The sequence below is a fragment of the Balaenoptera ricei genome, chromosome 2 (genome assembly GCF_028023285.1).
Source record: "Balaenoptera ricei isolate mBalRic1 chromosome 2, mBalRic1.hap2, whole genome shotgun sequence".
NCBI classification, from domain to species: domain Eukaryota; kingdom Metazoa; phylum Chordata; class Mammalia; order Artiodactyla; family Balaenopteridae; genus Balaenoptera; species Balaenoptera ricei.
Genome location: NC_082640.1, coordinates 145,578,418 through 145,596,812, shown reverse-complemented (window position 1 = coordinate 145,596,812; position 18,395 = coordinate 145,578,418). Strand labels below are relative to the sequence as shown.

Genomic DNA, 18,395 nt, shown 5'->3' with positions numbered 1-18,395 from the left:
CATCATAGTCAAATTGTCAAAAGCCTAAGACACAGGGAGAATCCTGAAAGCAGCAAGAGAAAAATAACTAATTATATACAGTTTCCTCAGGAAGATTAACAGCTTACTTCTCATCAGAAATCATGAGGTCTAGAAGGCAGTGAGATGACATATTCAAAGCACTAAAAGAAAAAGAGTGTCAACCAAAAATTCTACATCTGGCAAAACTACCCTTCAAAGGTAGAAACTAAGACATTCCTAGATAAACAAAACTGAGAGAATTCATCACCAGCAGACCTACTCTACAGTAAATACTAAAAAGAGTCCCTCAGAGTGAAATAAAAGGACACCACAAACTAACTCAAATCCATGTGAAGAAATAAAGAGTACTGGTAAAAGTTAACTACATAGGTAAATATAAAAGACAGTATTAAATTATTTTTGTTTATAACTCTTTTCTTCTATTGGATATAAAAGACAACTGCATAAAGCAATAATTATCAAGCTGTATAGATAAACTTATAATGCAAGAAGACATAATTTGTATGACAATAATAGAAAGAAAAGGGGAGGGAATCAATCTATATCAGAGCAAAGTTTTTGAATCCTATAGAAATTAAATTGGTATTAATCCTAACTAGATCATTTTAAGTTAAGATGTTAATTGTAATTCCTAGGGCAACCACTGAGAAAATAACTCAAAAAATATAGTAAAAGAAGCAACAAGGGAATTAAAATCTTATACTAGAATATATCTATTTAATTAAAAAAAAGACATTATGGAGGAATAGTGGAATAAAAAAAGACCTAAGATATAAAAAAACATATAACAACATGACAGACATAAATCTTACTTTATCAGTAATTACATTAAATGTAATGGACTAAAATTGTAAAGTCTTCTTATGAGATTACACAATATGTGACTCATTTAGTTTTTATTATTGTAGTTTTTATGACATTCAAAAAAAAAATTATAGTGGCTTAGATTTACTTGACTTTTTAAAAACTCTTTATAATGTAAAGTTTCAAACATACACAAAAGTAGAAAGAATAGTAATAATGACCTCTATATACCTTTATTTAACTACAAAAATAACTAACTTATGGGTATTCTCATTTCATTTATACTTCCAACCCAGTTTTCCCCACCCTTCAATGGATTATTTTTTTAATTAATTTAATTTATTTTATTTTTTTATTTTTGGCTGTGTTGGGTCTTCGTTGCTGTATGCGGGCTTTCTCTAGTTGCGGTGTGCAGGGGCTACTCTTCGTTGCGGTGCACCGGCTTCTCATTGTGGTGGCTTCTCTTGTTGCAGAGCACAGGCTCTAGGTGCACAGGCTTCAGTAGTTGTGACTTGCAGGTTCTAGAGCGCAGGCTCAGTAGTTGTGGCGCACAGGCTTAGGTGCTCCACGGCATGTGGGACCTTCCCAGACCAGGGCTCGAACCCATGTCCCCTGCGTTGGCAGGTGGATTCTTAACCACTGTGCCACCAGGGAAGCCCCTACAATGGATTATTATTGAAGCAAATCCCAGATATCATTTCATCAGAAATGAATAGTAAATAATCCACAGTTTGAGAAAATTAGATGTATTCATAATTATATTATAGAAAAGAGGAAAGATCTATTAGCAGAAGAAAATAGTAACTAAATCTAAGACAATTTTTAAAAGCAATGTTTTAAATTCACTAAAATTTCTAAAGAAATTTTAAAAATATAAACAAAGCTCTTTTCAATGTAGCTTTTATTCCAATCTCTTGTTTTTACCTGTTTCTCCTCTCAGGATTCCATCCTATTTTTGATCTAGTTAGTAAGTTTTTGTCTGAAGATTCACTTATTCTTGTCAAAGAATCATAGTTATTCAAAATCTGTTCCAAGAGTCCTACATTTTCTACAATAGAAGAAATACAGTATCATTTTTCAAGTACTAATTCATTTCTCTTTTATATACTATCTCACATATATTTGTACTAAATTAGTTTCATGTGGTGATGACCTACTCAATTTACAATGTACACTATACATACATTCATCAATAAAACTAAATATTTATAACTCAAGGAAACTATACCGGTAAAATTTTAGGCCTGAATTTATTTCCATCACAGAAAAAAGGAATTTGAATGAGAAGTAACATCATCACAAAGCCCAGTAAACTGAACTATTTTTATAAACAGTAATAGGGAGATTTAACTATTTCTTCACAACAACTATCGGTTGAATCTTCCTTTTAGCCTCATCTTTAATGAGACTACATAACAAAATTTTTTTTTTTTGGTGAGGTTAGTTTATTTATTAAAGATTTTATTATCTTTTAAATTCCTTAAGATTCTTTAAATGTGTCCAAGACAAGACTGGAATGCATTTAAATGACTCCAAAAATGAAAGCTTATATTTAACATTTTTACTTACTTTTACTAGAAAGGCTATATTTTAAGCACCTATAACAAATTATTACTTCCTGTCACTTATAAAGGTTATTAGCACTTTTTCCAATTGAACACAATAATAAATGTTAAATTTCTCTGAGTTTTAGTATTTAAATTCACACTTAAAAACAATATAAGTAAACATGATAATCAACCTTACCTTCTATAAAGCATTATTTTTTATTTATTAATAACAAATTCTTTTCATTAAAGGTTTAAGTAATAACATGTTGAAGATAGTCAGAATAATTATAAAGGTATATCTCCAACTCCTTCTACAAAGAATCTGAAGAAGCTTGATTTGCCCAGAAAGTATCATTTAAATACAAATATTAAAAATAGAGATCCCACTTCAGTTACTACAAGGCACATTAGAGAATTATAAATCATGAGTGTGGAAATCTGTTCCTAAATTGAGATGGGTCTAATAAAAGTAGTGGGTGCTAATTATAATTGCTTTATTACCTGTATGACGTGACATCTCCGTATTTTCTTTTTTATCTGTAGGATTTTCCCTCTTTGATATTTTATCATCCTTTGAAACAGGTACAGGAGCAAATCTGCGAGGTGCTGGTGTCTCCAAAGGAGATTTCTGTTTATCAAAATTGGTATCTTCAACCTCTATTGAAGGTGCTTCAATAGAAAATAAAGAAAATAATAAATTTAACTTACTTTTTAAAAACATTTAAATTGTAATATTACTCTTCCCCATATTTTAAAAATAAAACCAAAATTATATAGGATACTCAAATTATTAACAAATATATAGAAATAAGTTCATCCTCACTAGAAATCAGAAGAATATAGACTATAAATACTTTATACTTATACCTAATAAATAAGAAAAAAATATGACAATATTCAGTGCTATTCAAGTTGTGGTGAAAAATGGCATAGCCAGACACTGCTCATGGCAATGAAAACTGATAAGACTGTCTGGTGCTAAGTACAGCAAGTCTTAAAATTTTTATATACTTTGATCTAGAGAGATCCCACGTTAGTGAGTACAAGATACATTAGACAACTATAAACCGTGAGCGTGGAAACCTGAGTTCTGGCTGTAGCTCTGATACTTTCACTCTCAAGCCAGGTGACCTTGAGCAGGCAGTCATAACCTTTTTGGGCTTCATCTTCCTCCCTTTACAACTTAAAAACTGACTCACATTACTTCACAAAAGTTTTGTAAGACCCACTCATTTGTGGGAAACGTAAAGCACCTTGCAAGTATAAGGAACCTTTAACATGTCTGTAATCCAACAATGTTCTAACAAATCAAATGTCAGGAATATTGTACTACATGGATCTGTATATCATTAAAGGGATAGGCCCTTGATTTTCATTAGTTCATTATTCAAATATCAATAATTTGGAGATACATTTATTGATATAGTTTAAATTCCAAAGGTGTAACACAAATAAGCTATGTATTCCCCTGTTTTTATAAAGAGATTTTTTTTAATTCCATTAAAATAGACTTGCATTACTAACTCTTTGAAAATATTTAGAAATTGTTTCTAATTGTACTCAGATGGTTTCTCCCCTGACAGAATCAAGAAAACAGTAAATATCCAGTTTGTCAGAAAATTGGTGAATTGATGACAAGCATTTTTGATGCTAGATAAGTAAAATTTTTCTAAATTTATATAGAAGTGCTACTGACAATTTATGAAAGTTATTAATTAAAACCATTAAGTAGAACATGATCCATAACTTGACTGAACAACTTTCAAAATAATCTAAAACTTACCTGACCTAAAAAAAAAAAACCTAATTTTATAAAGCAAAGACTTAGTCTCTCACAACCTTGTAAGTAAGTTTTCAGCTTATATACTGCAAAGAACATTCACAGTTGGCATTTTTTAGTCATAGTAAACTACATATTTTTACCTTGTTTGGAAGCAAAGGTGTTATGTGAAGATAGATTACTGCTACCAAAATTCAAATGGTCTGGTTTTACAGAATACTTTTCCACTGCTCTAGAAGGGGGCACAGTAGCAGGCTGAAAACTACTAGTCTTGAGTGCAGCACTAATGAAGTGAGTCTAGAAAACATAAAATTACTTTGTTAATTTCAAATATCATTTGAAAGAGTTAGATGCCAAAATACCTTGAAATTTATTAGAAGACTTGAAAACAATCTATTAGATTTAATAAACAATGAAAATACATACATTACATGCAACTACCCACTTCAGCAGCAATGCCACTGGAAGCATATAATAGCACTTGGGTTAAGTCTGGCTCTGCAGTGTGGTCCTGATCATTTAATTTATTCTAAACCTCAGTTTCTTCCTTTTCACCTCAGAGATGGCTCAAGAGACACTGAAGCAGGGTAGGAGAGGACCAGGAAGAAGGGACCCTAGCCCTAGACCTCTACTTAAACCAGAGAATTTAAAACCAAAACATCTCAACTTTTATATCCTAGATGGTAAGATTTTATTTTAATTAAAGGTTTAAAAACCATTGATACAAAGCACTCAAATAAAATAGTAGCTGCGCATAGTAGCATCAGTAATACATGCATTTACATATAAATAGAAACTATAGTGACAACACAGTTTTAACACTATTAAAACATCTGAAATGTGTAAGTATCTTAACTAATAAAACTGATTTTAAAAGAGTTTTATGCTAGGCAAAGGAAAACCGAAAAGATTTATAGTTTTACAGAATTCTTAAAAGTGTGTTGAGATCACTCTTACATGAAGAAGAGGGATGGACTCAAAAAGAATTTCATTTCATTAAGCATTAACTGAACTACTACAATACTCATTGAAAGTTCAATTTTCTCTGTAGTTATAGGCTTTATAAATAAGATGTCTGAATTAGCAAAGATTCCATTCTTCTAAAATCAGAAAGTTAATAAATTATGCGTTTATTTATGGAAGGATAAATGAATGGAAGTCACCTAGAACTACCTTAAAAAAACTCAATGTGCTTTTCAAATGTGTCATCTCATTCTATCCTGAACCAAAAATATTTTCTAGGTAAAGAAATCAAGGCTCAGAGAAGCAAAGTTATCTGTAGACTGGGGACCAGCACTCTGATAGGCCCACTCCTAGCCTCTCCAGATGACATGCTGCACACTCAATTTTAGCAATGTATGGAGTACTTACTAAAACTTTATTTTATATGCCCATAATCATTCCAATAAAAATAATATCTTAATCTCGTGAAAATTTCAAGACAAGCTCTATTAGGAAGTCTTGAAAATAATAGGACATTAGTGTTCACTCTGTGATCTTATATTGAGCTATGATAAGCTTATTTTTATATATTCTTCTGAATGTTATATTTTAATTTTATTTTTAAAAGTTTTTAAACTGCATACTAAGTAGGGAAAAAAAGTAAATTAAAACCAATGCATTTACGACGCTGGTCATTCACTCATTCAAAAAGAAATTATACTGAGTACCTGAGTGCTGGGTAGTATCCCAGGACTTAGAAATTCCAAAATAAATAAGAAACTATACTATTAGCTCTCTGTGAGGATAACTCTTCTTTTTATAATAGCCCAGTGCCTCATATTCAAAAGGCATAAGAATGTTCATTCTTTTTAATTAAGTAAATGTAGAAGCAAATAAGTATACTAGGTGGTTCTCATCCAAGGGTGTGCAACAGAATCATTAGAGAGCTTTCAAGGATTCCCAGACCCCATCTGAGACCTGCTGTCTCAGACTTTCTGAGAGGTACAAGCACGTGTATATTTATAAAGCTCTCCAAGTGAGTCTTATGCACATTCCCAGGCTAAGAGCCACTGATGTAAACAAAAAACTGCAATGCGATAAACGCCCTTTAAAAACACCGTGAACGGAAATACCACAAAAGAAGGAAAAGCCAACTATAAGGAGAGGTCTCACAGAGCTAGACATCTGAACTAGAACATGCAGAGTTACCCCCATAGAGGAAAAGAATTCTGAACAAAAGCAAATCATTATTTAAGAACTAAAACTGTTACAATCTCCTGAGCTATTGCAATAATCAAGGAATATTAGCTTAGAGATCCACGTGATAAAAGGTCATGGAATGTGTGATCCCTTTATTACCTGAATATCTATTTGTTGTTGCTGCAGTTTTTCAAGATGCCTAATGTGCTGTTCCATAAACACATTCATTTGCTTTCCATGATCACGGCAGTGTAGTTTCTCATGTTCATTCTGAATGGTTGTCTGCTGCTCTGTAACACGTTGTAGCTGTTTATCGGTCTCCTGTAACTTATTGAGTAATTCTGTAACAGTACTGACCTTTGCTTCCAACTCACTCTGCACCTAAAACAGTAAAAATATCCAAAGATATCAAAAATATGCTCAATTACTAGAAAGATTATATAAAGTAACTGGTATTGAGAAATTATCAAACCAGAGCTTTTACCCTCTAAATTTCTGATGATTTTACGCCTTTATTTTTAGAATCACAGAAATAAAAGGCAGAAGATAGCTATCCTTAAGTAGATCTTTTCTCTCATAAAAAATACCAAATTTGTCACATACAATTTTTATTTCTTAAGTGGAAATTAAATACTTAATGGAAATTAAAAATACTTAAATGGAAATTAAAAAGAAGGAAATAGCAAAACAAAGTAGCTTTCGATACTTCACTAATCTGAGGCTGAGTTAGGTCAGCAGTCTTGGCTCTCCCACCTATTAGCTCTAAGACCTTATTGCTGACTCTGACCTGTTTCTTGTTTTTCCCATTTAGAAACTGAGGGTTTTGGCATAGATGGTCTGTATGGTCCCTTCTAGCTCTAAAATAAGGATGACCAACCATCCCAGGTATCCAGGACTGAGGGGTTCCCAAGATGAGATTTTTCAGTGCTAAAACTAAGAAAGTCCAGGATTTTCTAGAACTAACACAGGGATGAGAGGTAAATCTCACAACTTCTGAGAAATAATTCACAACTACAGACAGCAATATCCCTAGCCAATGGCTGGACACAACAATTACAGAATCAGTTTCTAATAAACATTTTTACATTTTACAAAGTAGTAATGACTATCTGGGAAGAAACAGATATACTTTTATCAGTGGAGCTGCTGTTGCAATGGCGGCAGCAGTTGCTGCAGCCACAGTTGCAGCTGAATCAATTCCACTGGGTGAAGTTCTATTCTCCTGAATAATAGGGTCCTTTTCTGCGCTGGCATCTTCTAAAAGCTGTACCTTTACCTCCTTAAAGACAGGCATGCTTTGAGCTCTGTAAATAAAAAAGGAATAAAATCTATTCAGTAACCTATATTGAACCATTAGAAGAAATACCTACAAGTGGTAATCTGCTGCAGGTGAGTTTTCCTGATTTTTTAAAAAGTTAAATCCCTATTTTTCGCTATCAGCATCTTATCAGTCATTTGGTTAATGAAATCTATTAAGGCTCAGGTCACTACACACTAAAAAAATAAAAAGGTAATTCCTTGAAGGCACTGATAATTCAGAAAATATGACTTATGTATGTGGAAAAGACATGGGCACAATTACAATGATTTATAGTCAAGAAGTACAAATTTTAAAACATGCAGAAAAGGCTCTAAGAATTTAGGTATCAAGTTTTACTCCCAAAGGAAGACAACCCAAGAGGGATTGTTAAAACTGCTGAAAAGAATTTTTTAAATTCTAACTCATTTAGATTTAATAAATGTCACCTAGTTTATTAAAATGGGCACAAAATACACTACTAAGCAGTCTGGATTAAAAATGAGTCCAGAAAATAGATACATATTCACAATAAGGCATTTAACTAAACACCTAAAAAAAAAAAAAGAAAAAGACTGGTCAATTTTGTGCTGTATTTGACCTAAAAGAAATCAAACAAAACACTGACAAAACTGAAGAGTCCCTAAGGTAAGTCTAAGTAAAATCAACAGGAATGAGCTCCATCTCCAGCTGCTGAACTTCCACCCTTTGATTTCTGAAGAAGGCCACAGAGCTCTTAAACTTACTCCTCACTGATGCTACCTCATCTCTATTAAGAGCGTCATTTTTCTCTCATTCTCAAAATTTTGAAGTTAACTTCTCTATCCTCCATTTACCTTCTCATGATCAACTGAGTCATCAGGTTTTGTCAATTATTTCATCACAATTGCAGGACTAGTGTCATGGAATTACGGAGGCAGGGGGAACCCAGTAGCCCATCTTTCCTAATTTTCACATGAAGAAACTGAGGTCCATAGAGGTAACAGGATTTACTTGATCATGTCACAGAATTAGTAAGTAGCTGAGTTAGGACCAGTTCCCAGAGATCGTCCCGTGACACCAAGCTTTCTCTCTCAAAACAGCACTTCTCCCTTCAGACTTCTGCTCTAGTACAAAACCATCATCGCTTGTCAACTATTTCATTCTTCCCGTTTCTAGTTGCTTAAAAACTTTCCACACACATTTTCCCACCATTCAAAAATCTAAAATCATTCCTTATAGACAACTGCATAGGCTACTTTCCTGTTTGGCCTTCCACACACTCCATCCTCTGGCCCTGCCCTATACATACTGCCCTTTTCCTCCCAAAACCACCTCTCTCCTGAGTCACACTGCTCTCACTGACTACTCCATGCCACTCCCACAGCTGACTCCATGCTTTTTCTCACTCTGTTCTCTCAACCTTCTTCACCCAAATTCCTCTATCCTTCTCCTCAAGATACAAAAAAAGCCTTACCTTTTTCAATAAGCCTGTGCTTATAACACTTCCTCTTGATCTCTCCATTAATTACTTTTGCATTTATTTCCTATACCACACAACTGAGGCTTGATAGTCAGCCATCTTATGGTTTAAATGTCTGTACAGAACAGTTTAACAATGTATTGAATGTTTCCTCTCACAGCTCTAATCATGCATTCCTCCATATATCTACCTATTCTCTCCCCAACCAAGCTCTAAGCAACCTGGGGTGGGGGGCCGGGGACTTCTTTTATACCAAACAGCAACTAAGAAAGAGCACATAGTAGATGCTCAATATATATTTAGCTGACTGAGTGATGTACTAAGAAAATGTAATTCAGATAATCCGTATCTTTTAGAATTTCTGTCTGAAGTCTGAATGTGACTTACCCTTTAAGATCTTTCATTCTACATTAATACATTAAATTGACCAACAAGAAAAATAACATTATAAGGCTAGACATCAACTTCTTCATAGGCTTTAAAATTTTATTTTTTCCAATTATCAAATTAATAAATGCTTAATGTAGCAAATGAGCTTCTAAGTGTAAAGAACTAGAAAAAATGCACATAACTCTCCCACTCAGAAGAAACTGTTTCCTTCTAGTCTTTTTCTAGAACTTTCTTCTTTATTCCTAAATCCTCTGAATCTGGCATCTATCCCAATGCTACACTGAAACTGCTCTTACCAAGACCATTACTACTTCCTCTTGCTCAATTTAATGGACACTTTTCAGTCCTTATCTTTCTTTACCTCTGAGCAGCTATCAAACTTAGAACCTCATTTCCCTTGGTTTTGTTCAGACCATACTCTCTTACACCTCTGGATAAACTTTCTGAGTAGCATTTAGAAGCCACATTGCTTTCTTTGCACATCTCTTAAAGGTTTGGTTTTCTCAGAGCCCTACCCTATGCCATCTCTTTTCACTCTCACACTCCCACTGAGTCACTTCAATCACTTCCAGAGCTTAGACTACTATCTACATACAGATGACTTTTACATATGGATTTCTAGCTTAGACCCCTTTTGTGAATTTGACCTTTATATTCAATTTCCTATCGGACATTATTCACCTGTATGTCTCATAGGTACCTCAAACCCCTGCTTATGTCTAAAATGAAATTTATTCCCCCAAGGCTTCCCTTTCTCAATGAATACTACTACTGACTATGCATTTATACAAGCCAAAAATCTGGGATCCATCCTTAGCTCCTTCCTCACTCTCACATCTAAGCAATTCCTGTCAATTGTATCTCCAGATCATCTTCCAAACCTGTGTACTCCTCTCCAGCCCAGCATGATTCCCACCCTCACATTCCACCACTCCCCAATGTACTCAGGACCAATCTAATTCATCTCTTTAAAAGATTCCTGAAAAATTCATAGTCAACTGGTTTCCTGGACTCCAGTGCAGTCCTCTTCCAATCCATTTTTTCATAACTACCTGAGTAAGCCTTTTAAGAAAAATATATCATACTTTAAAACTTTTAAATGATTTGCCGTTTCTCTGTAAGTCCCAACTTCTTTAAAGTAGTTTATAACCTCACCCCTTGCTTACCTCTCCAGCCACATGTAAGGACATTCTACCCTTGTTCTAGACACTCTGGACAGACTCTTCATTCCTCAAAGGCTCCAGCTGATTACCTTTTATCACAGCTTTACAGCATATTATAGTAGCAAATAGGACAGATTTTCCATCATTCCATTTCTGTTTCTCCAAAATTAGCTATTCTCAACTGTGTGCATTCTACATGTATGTATTCTTAACAGTATGTGTATATATTCTCAACTTGTGTGTCCTTCCAAGTAAATTTTAGAATCACTTTGCCAAATTCCATCCACCATTCTCCAAAAAAAAAAAAAAAAAAAATTCAAGTGACACTGACTATAGCAAAATCTCTCTTAACCCAGTATGAGAGTCATTTTATACTTCTGACTCAATTATTATTCTCTACATTGCAATGAACTTCTCAGAGGCCCTTCCTAGTTTTTCTGTTTTTTGGTTTTTTAAAAAAATGCTGTTCATCCACCCTGAAATGGGGAGAGATCTACTGTGAACAGGTAAGAGGAGTAGTGTTCACAGTTACCTCTCACAGTCCACTTATATATAAACAACTTCTCCCTCTCAGATCTGAGAGTTCTGACTTGAAGGCAAGTTGATAAAGTCTCTATTACGGTTGCAAGCAGCCACTTCTACCTGGGGTCAGCTGGATGGAAATGGTAATCACTTTCTCTCCAAATGAGTCAGATGTAGTCTGCAATTTTTAGTTCAAGTATAGAATTTGGGAGACTGCACTACTTCCTCATGCCCTTACTTTTGCCTTTTCTTATATATTTACAAATCCCAGAATACAATTTACCATCCAAATTCTCCTCCTAACCACCATGTCACATATTGGGAACTGGAGGCTGATCAAATGTAAAAAGGAAAAGCACCATTAAGCAAAACAACCAGTTGTGAAACTCTGGCTGGCTCAGATCACACCCTTGTAGTTTGGAGGTAATATTTATTTCGTTAGTGTTTCCCAGAGTATAATATGTATACCATGGAAAACTACAGGTGAAAAAAGAATAAACTTTATTTTAATAGTTATATACTTATTTTCATTGTATTATTAGAAATACTGACTTTCCACTTATAGAAGTAATCTAAAATTTCCTTTTTGAATAAAATGAGAGTTCAAAAGTAAGTAAAAATTTTTCCTATTTTCTAAGGGGCATCCCAGGCTGCTCTGGTTCAGGAGTAGAATACATTTAGCCTAAGAATATGTATCTCATTCCACCACCACTAATGATAAAAAAAAAAAATTCCTCCAGTGATATATTCTTTCATGTTTAGTATGGTGCTGTTGTCAGGGTTGGTTCTGTATTTCACTGGCATTAAAGATAAAGTTGGGAGGAAGCATTTGAATAGAGTAGTAGCCACATTCCTCTTCACTCCATCCAGATGCTAAGCTTGTCCCTTTCTCAAATCTTAACCAGAAAAAGTCTAAATGTCCTTTGATAGTAAGTAGTAAGTATTATATATTTGGAACTACTTGACTACTGCTATAAGCAGTATAGTGAGGTGACTAAGAGAGGACTCTAAAGACAGACTACCTGGGTTTGAATCCCAGCCCAGTGAATACTTGCTAAATGACTTCGGGAAAATCAATCCCTCTCTACCTCAGTTTCCTTATCTATAAAATGGGGATTCTGTAAAATTGGGATAGTAATCGTATCTATTTCATTGGATTTTGAGAGAATTAAATGAGTTAATGCACATAAAATGCTTAGAACAATACCTCTTCAATAATAATAATAATAATTGTTAACAGCCACTGAGTATTTTACACATGCCCAGCACCATGAAAAATGCTTTATACATATTATCACATATACATATTTCACACATTGAAAAAAAAAATTTTTCCTAGGTGCAAAGTATAAATAAAGCTGATTTTAGAGAACCATATAGAAACACAAGAAATGGCCCACCTATTTTCTGTAAATGAAACTTACTTTTGTTTTAAAACTGCTCTTAGAGCATCTTTCTGTCCCATAGTGTACTGAGAAATAAAGATGTCATTTGCTGCAAAATCAAAACACAAAAATATACTTTAGATTCCTGAAAATTTATTAAATTTTGATAAGCTACTCAAAGAAAAATTTTTTTAACTAAAAAAAATGTTTGGGGATTCAGCAATATGACTTCCCAATTTAAAAAGGTAAGGAACAAATTAAATGACTGAGTAATAATAGTTATAACCCTAGACTGTAGGAAAAAAATTGTGTAAAAACACCTGGGGCCAAATTAGAGACATTTGTTCAAACTCTAACAATAAAACTGCTTAGATGAAAATAAAACCAACTACTTTTAAAATGTCATTAAATAAATTTTTTCAATGTACATTTTAATCTATTATCTTACGAAAGACTATACAAAACTTGAATTCAGCATGTATAAACAGGTATCAAATACCAAACCTACGCAATATGTTGGCAATAATAAAAGTATCCTTACCATTACAAACCATTTTCTGGACTTTAGAGATTCCATTAGTAGCTTAATTTGGAAGGAAAAACTAATTAAAAATGAAAATAATAAGAAAAAACTATAAGGCTGTTTAATGTATATCTAAAAAAAAGATCAATGAATGTCTAAAAATCTAAAATTCTATCCTTACCAAGGAAATTCTTACATGTTACAACATAAATGAACCATGAAGACATGCTAAGTGAAATAAGTCAGTCACCAAAGGACAAAAACTGTATGATTCCATATATATGAGGTATAGTGGAATTTATAGAGACAGAAAGTAGAATGGTGGGAGGGGGAATAGAGTTAGTATTTGATGAGTACAGAGTTTCAGTTGGGGAAGATGAAAAGTTCTGGAGATGGACGGTGGTGATGGCTGCACAATATGAATATACCTAGCATTAGGTATATTCATATTTAAGTGTACAGTAAGAACTGTACACTTAAAAATGGTGAAAATGGTAAATTTTATGTTATGTATGTTTTACCAAAAAAAATCAAATCTATCCTTTTACCTTTTTGTCTGTTGTTCTCTTCTGTTTTATCCAAAGGCAACACTTGCCCTGCAACATCTTTAGAAAAATCCTTTAAGATATGAAAGGAAGAAATGAAAGGCTAAATAAACTTTATAATGTATTATTTATCAATTACCATTTACTAGCCATGTGACTACTGTGCCCTGGGAGGAGAGGACTGTGTGTCTTACATGCTTAATTCCCAGCACCACCACAATGCTTAGGTACCTTGAAGCTACTCAAAGATTTGTTGAATGAGTAACGAGCTGTCATCAAGTGAACGAATGGGTAAGTGAACAAGCAAGCAACTGTGACCTTGAAATTCAGATTCAAATCCTGATTTGGTACTCAGCAGAGCAACTTATGTAACATCTCAGTGGCTATAGTTAAATGTGAAAATGTGATTCACTGTGAGTCAAATGAAGTTCGTAAGGATGGTCAACGCATGGCACAATATCACAAATTAATCACAGTATTCTTTGTCACTAAACTATAATGTGGCCTCAGAAGACTTCACTATATAAGTGACACCTACTGGCAAATAGCTTTCTGCTCACATGTGTAACCCTAGACTTCGCTTCTAAGATTCTATTCAGTGCTAAGACACCATGACTTTTTAAGTACTAGGTTCAGTCAACATTGCTTCATCTTCCTTACACACACATTTTTTTCCCTGCTAAATCATTAAAGGGAAAAGAGAAAATCATAAAAGAAAACTGATCCAAGCTATCTGCTGATAACAGGTGTTAACTTCCTAAAAATAGCCCATGAGGCTAACAATACAGTAGAATGTATCTGGGAAATTAATGTAAAGAACTCCCACAAATCAGTTAGAAAAAGCACAGCACATAAATATGTAATTCACAAAAGAGTAAATACAGGTGGCAATATAAATGAAAAAAATTTCCCCTCCACTAATAATTAAAGAAATAGAAAATAAAACAATAAGATGCCTTTTTCACCTATCAAAATGGCCGGGGTTTTTTTGGTTTAATTTTAATGCTTTGTATAAATAAAGACGGGGGAAATAATTCCACCAATTCTTACTCATGACCTTGCTGGTGAATATATACTGATACAGTTTTTCTGGAGGCAATTTAGAAACATTGCAAAAAAATGTGCATAATCTTTTATCTAATAATTTTACACCTAGAAATTAATACAAGGAAATGAGCTAGGATATATACCAGAATGTTCATCACCTGGTTGTATATATTATAAAAAACTGGGGGAAAAAAACCTTAATGTCAAGTGACAGGAATATGAACAAATAAACTTTGGTACACACATACACTGAAATTCTGTGAACCCATTAAAAGTTCCTAGGAAAAAAATCAGTGGCATGCAACGATAACCTTAATACTATTAAATTATAAAACAGTATGGTCTCACTTCATAAAATATATATACACATAGAAAAAAAACTCAAAATGTTAACAGTTGTTGATTTTAGTTGTGGAATTTCTTTTTTTCCTTCTTCTCTTTGTATTTTCTATAGTGATTTTTTTTAAGTTTTTGTTTTCTTTCTGAACATGTGTAAGGATTTGTCCCAAGTAGGAAAAGGTATATCTCATCTTCAGGTAGTAGGGAGAAACAGGTATGAATAGGAACAAATCCAAATAAGCTTAAAAATGTGAACATATCAGACACAAACTACTTTAATTTTCTCATTAAAATAGCTGGGTCAAGTCAATACACACTATAATCTTAGTACTCATTTATGAAATAAAAACATAATGCAAAAAGATTGCAGTTTATGTTCATGGTAAAATGATAAAGAACTAGGGTTGCTTTGCAGGTATATTTTATATTAGGCAAATCTACACAAAACAAGCTGTGAGCCCGTATTAAATCTAACAGAATCCTGCCTGATGATCTTCCAAAGACCACCCTTTTATCTTCAATTATACAATAATAGCATATCCATACATCTGGGAAATTATTTAAATAATGGAATTCAAATACCATTAATCATTAAATAAAGCCTGCTCAAAAAAGAAACAAAAAACACCAACCCAAAACTAGGCATTTATTCAGGGACGAAGTACAGCACATTTTTATTGTGAGTTTTTGACAAAGTTCATAAGTAAACAGCTTCGATATCATTCTTAGTTTACTAGTTAAATTGACAATATATAGGTCAACATTATGATAAGTGGTCAAAGTCTAATTAAATTGCATGACCAAACATTATACTTATAATCAAATATTTTCAGCATTATAAATAAAAAATGTTATGATGAGAATTTCATGTTATTATTTCTTAAAGACCTCTCAAAAAAAGAAGTACACAAAAGGCTTCAGAATAGTTTGAATGATATATAATTCACACCTCACTTTTTCTTAAATTATGTTGTTACAGCTGCTTTACCTTTACCTTACAGTTTGTAAAAACATTTCTTTGGTATATGAAATTTAAATAAAAACAAGGTCTGTTGCTAATCAAACAAAACTTTAAAAAGCATTATTTGCCAATACTTAAAATTTTAACATGAGCATAATTAAGAATTCTTTTGCTTACACTTTCTGACACAGTGGGATTTTCTAATGGAGGCTGCTGATAATTTCTGGCAGAAGTTAAGTCTGATGAACCTAACAAAATAAAGGAATCAATTTTAGTGATTTTTAAATCAGAATGTTACCTTTTAAACATAATTCAAGAACTATAGGGGGCTTCCCTGGTGGCGCAGTGGTTGGGAGTCTGCCTGCCAATGCAGGGGACACGGGTTCGGGCCCTGGTCTGGGAGGATCCCACATGCCGCGGAGCAACTAAGCCCGTGAGCCACAATTACTGAGCCTGCGCGTCTGGAGCCTGTGCTCCGCAACAAGAGAGGTCGCGATAGTGAGAGGCCCGCGCACCGCGATGAAGAGTGGCCCCCGCTTGCCGCAACTAGAGAAAGCCCTCGCACAGAAACGAAGACCCAACACAGCCAAAAATAAATAAATAAAAAATAAAAAAAAAATAAAAAAAAAAAAAAAAAAGAACTATAAACTCCATATTAATGCAATTAATTAAATTGGAAGCCACTCTTCATGCAAAAATCTTAAAATGTACTTAAATATATCCTGATGAAGGTTTTTACATCTGATATTTTGGAAAATAAGGGCTCAGAACTGACAATCAAATGAGATAAGTATAAAATGTTATAAAATATATCATTACACTATTGGATTTGGACAAACTATGGGTACAATCATTTGCCAGGGACAAAACATGCACATGATATAAAAGCCTAATTTAACAGCAGGCCTATGTTATGCTGTACCCCTCAAAAGCAGCACTATAAAAGCTGCTTTATTTATTCTTTCGTTTTTTGCACTTATATTCATTAATTTGATTACCAGGGAAGTGGGCAGAGCATATGCTATGTTCACTTTCAGGGAGCTCCAGACAAGTGAATTGGGACATGGAAGCCATCAAAAGGCAGAAATTGTGCTTTTCTACTATCCAAACAGAAGGTAAAAAGCCAGCACTACTGGTGAAAAGTAAGCACATCACACTAGTTGAGTGTGTCCATCACAGATGTGGACAAGAATAGTGTGCCAAAAACACGCAAAGAAAAAACAAAATACGAAATGTTTTATTCATTCTATCTGTTCAATATTATTCGATGTAGACTGTCGGTGCCTGGCCATTTTCCCAGGAAAAGGGGTCACTTTTCAAACGCCTGTACAAACTAGACATATATTTAGGAATTTAAACATTAAAAGTCCTCTAAATTTTGAAGCACAAAAAACGAAATGAAAATAAAGACTAAAGATTTACAGAAGTGAAAACTGGTTGAAACTATTTGGAATCACATACCACATAACGTTCCATTCAAGCTCTTCCCAGTTCTAACAGGAAGACGTTTATTTGCAGACAACGCTGGAGGAACACGGGACAACTCATATTTCAGCAAAGCCAAATTATCTCCCTGATTTGGAGAAACTACCTCACGAAGTCTCCTCGCTGGTATTTTAACCTTTTTTTTCTTTTCCGGGTTAAACTCAGAGCCTTTCATATCACTGGTAACAAAACTAGTCCCACAATTATGAACAGAATTTTCTTCTGGGTCCATAAAACTTCAGAACAAAATTTTCACCGCTTTGAGGATTTCGGGGGGGCAGGGGTAGGGGAGAAGAAATAAAGTGGGAGTATGATAAAGAAAACGTGAATTTCAAGTGATTTTGAAACATGCAGTCATCAACTTTTAAATAAAACTTCTCAACAGACTATGCACAAAGCCAGAAATTTCAATTTGGTATTTAATCCAGGATTAGAGACGACTAGAACATATTTACCCATTAATCCCACTCAGTCTATTTATGCACCATGCCAATGAATCTGAAAGTGAGGATGGCAAGAGAATGGCCGCATAAGCAATAATAACAATAACACAGAGCACTCCCCAACCGGAGAGATGGCAGTGCAAAACTAACCAGATGTGGAGGCGGAGTTAAAATTTGAGAAGAGGGAGTCAAGCAGGTAAAACCGAAATGCTATTTTTTTCAAAATCACCCACATAAGAAGTTTAATAGCTTTCTTCAGCCAAAGAGTCTTACACACCCCTCCAGAAGCAACCATCAGACACCTAAGTTCACCCCTCTGCGTCTTCCGAACCCTCGGCAGCAGAGGAGTCACAGGTCTAACCTGACAACAGCTTCAGTTGCCCGCGGGTCAACACCTACTTCCTTTTAAACCCGCCCTTCAGACACAACACGCACGCGCGCCATGAAATCGTCCCAAATAGCCAACCAAAAAGCTAAACGCTCTCCGGTGCTCTTCCATCCCTCTCCGGGTGGAAACAAACTCCCAACATAAAAGG

The 18,395-nt window shown here is 34.1% G+C and overlaps 1 protein-coding gene across 4 annotated transcripts in view; it reads right to left on the bottom strand.

The window, feature by feature from the left end:
• KIAA0586 (KIAA0586 ortholog) overlaps positions 1 to 18,241 on the bottom strand; it is a 105,297-nt gene extending 87,056 nt beyond the window's left edge. For 2 of the 4 annotated variants that reach the window (XM_059914317.1, XM_059914320.1), the window contains exons 1-10: positions 18,137 to 18,231; positions 17,393 to 17,674; positions 16,109 to 16,179; positions 13,588 to 13,657; positions 12,556 to 12,625; positions 7,427 to 7,601; positions 6,457 to 6,678; positions 4,299 to 4,452; positions 2,877 to 3,044; positions 1,750 to 1,873 (exon numbers count right to left, since the gene is read on the bottom strand). In XM_059914317.1, coding sequence (XP_059770300.1) covers positions 1,750 to 1,873; positions 2,877 to 3,044; positions 4,299 to 4,452; positions 6,457 to 6,678; positions 7,427 to 7,601; positions 12,556 to 12,625; positions 13,588 to 13,657; positions 16,109 to 16,179; positions 17,393 to 17,648 — 1,310 coding nt within the window. In that variant the 5' untranslated portion in view covers positions 17,649 to 17,674; positions 18,137 to 18,231. Of the gene's footprint in view, positions 1 to 1,749; positions 1,874 to 2,876; positions 3,045 to 4,298; positions 4,453 to 6,456; positions 6,679 to 7,426; positions 7,602 to 12,555; positions 12,626 to 13,587; positions 13,658 to 16,108; positions 16,180 to 17,392; positions 17,675 to 18,136 lie in introns of all 4 variants that reach the window. The other 2 variants (XM_059914319.1, XM_059914318.1) reach the window with 2 other exon arrangements.
• Positions 18,242 to 18,395: the final 154 nt, after the last annotated feature.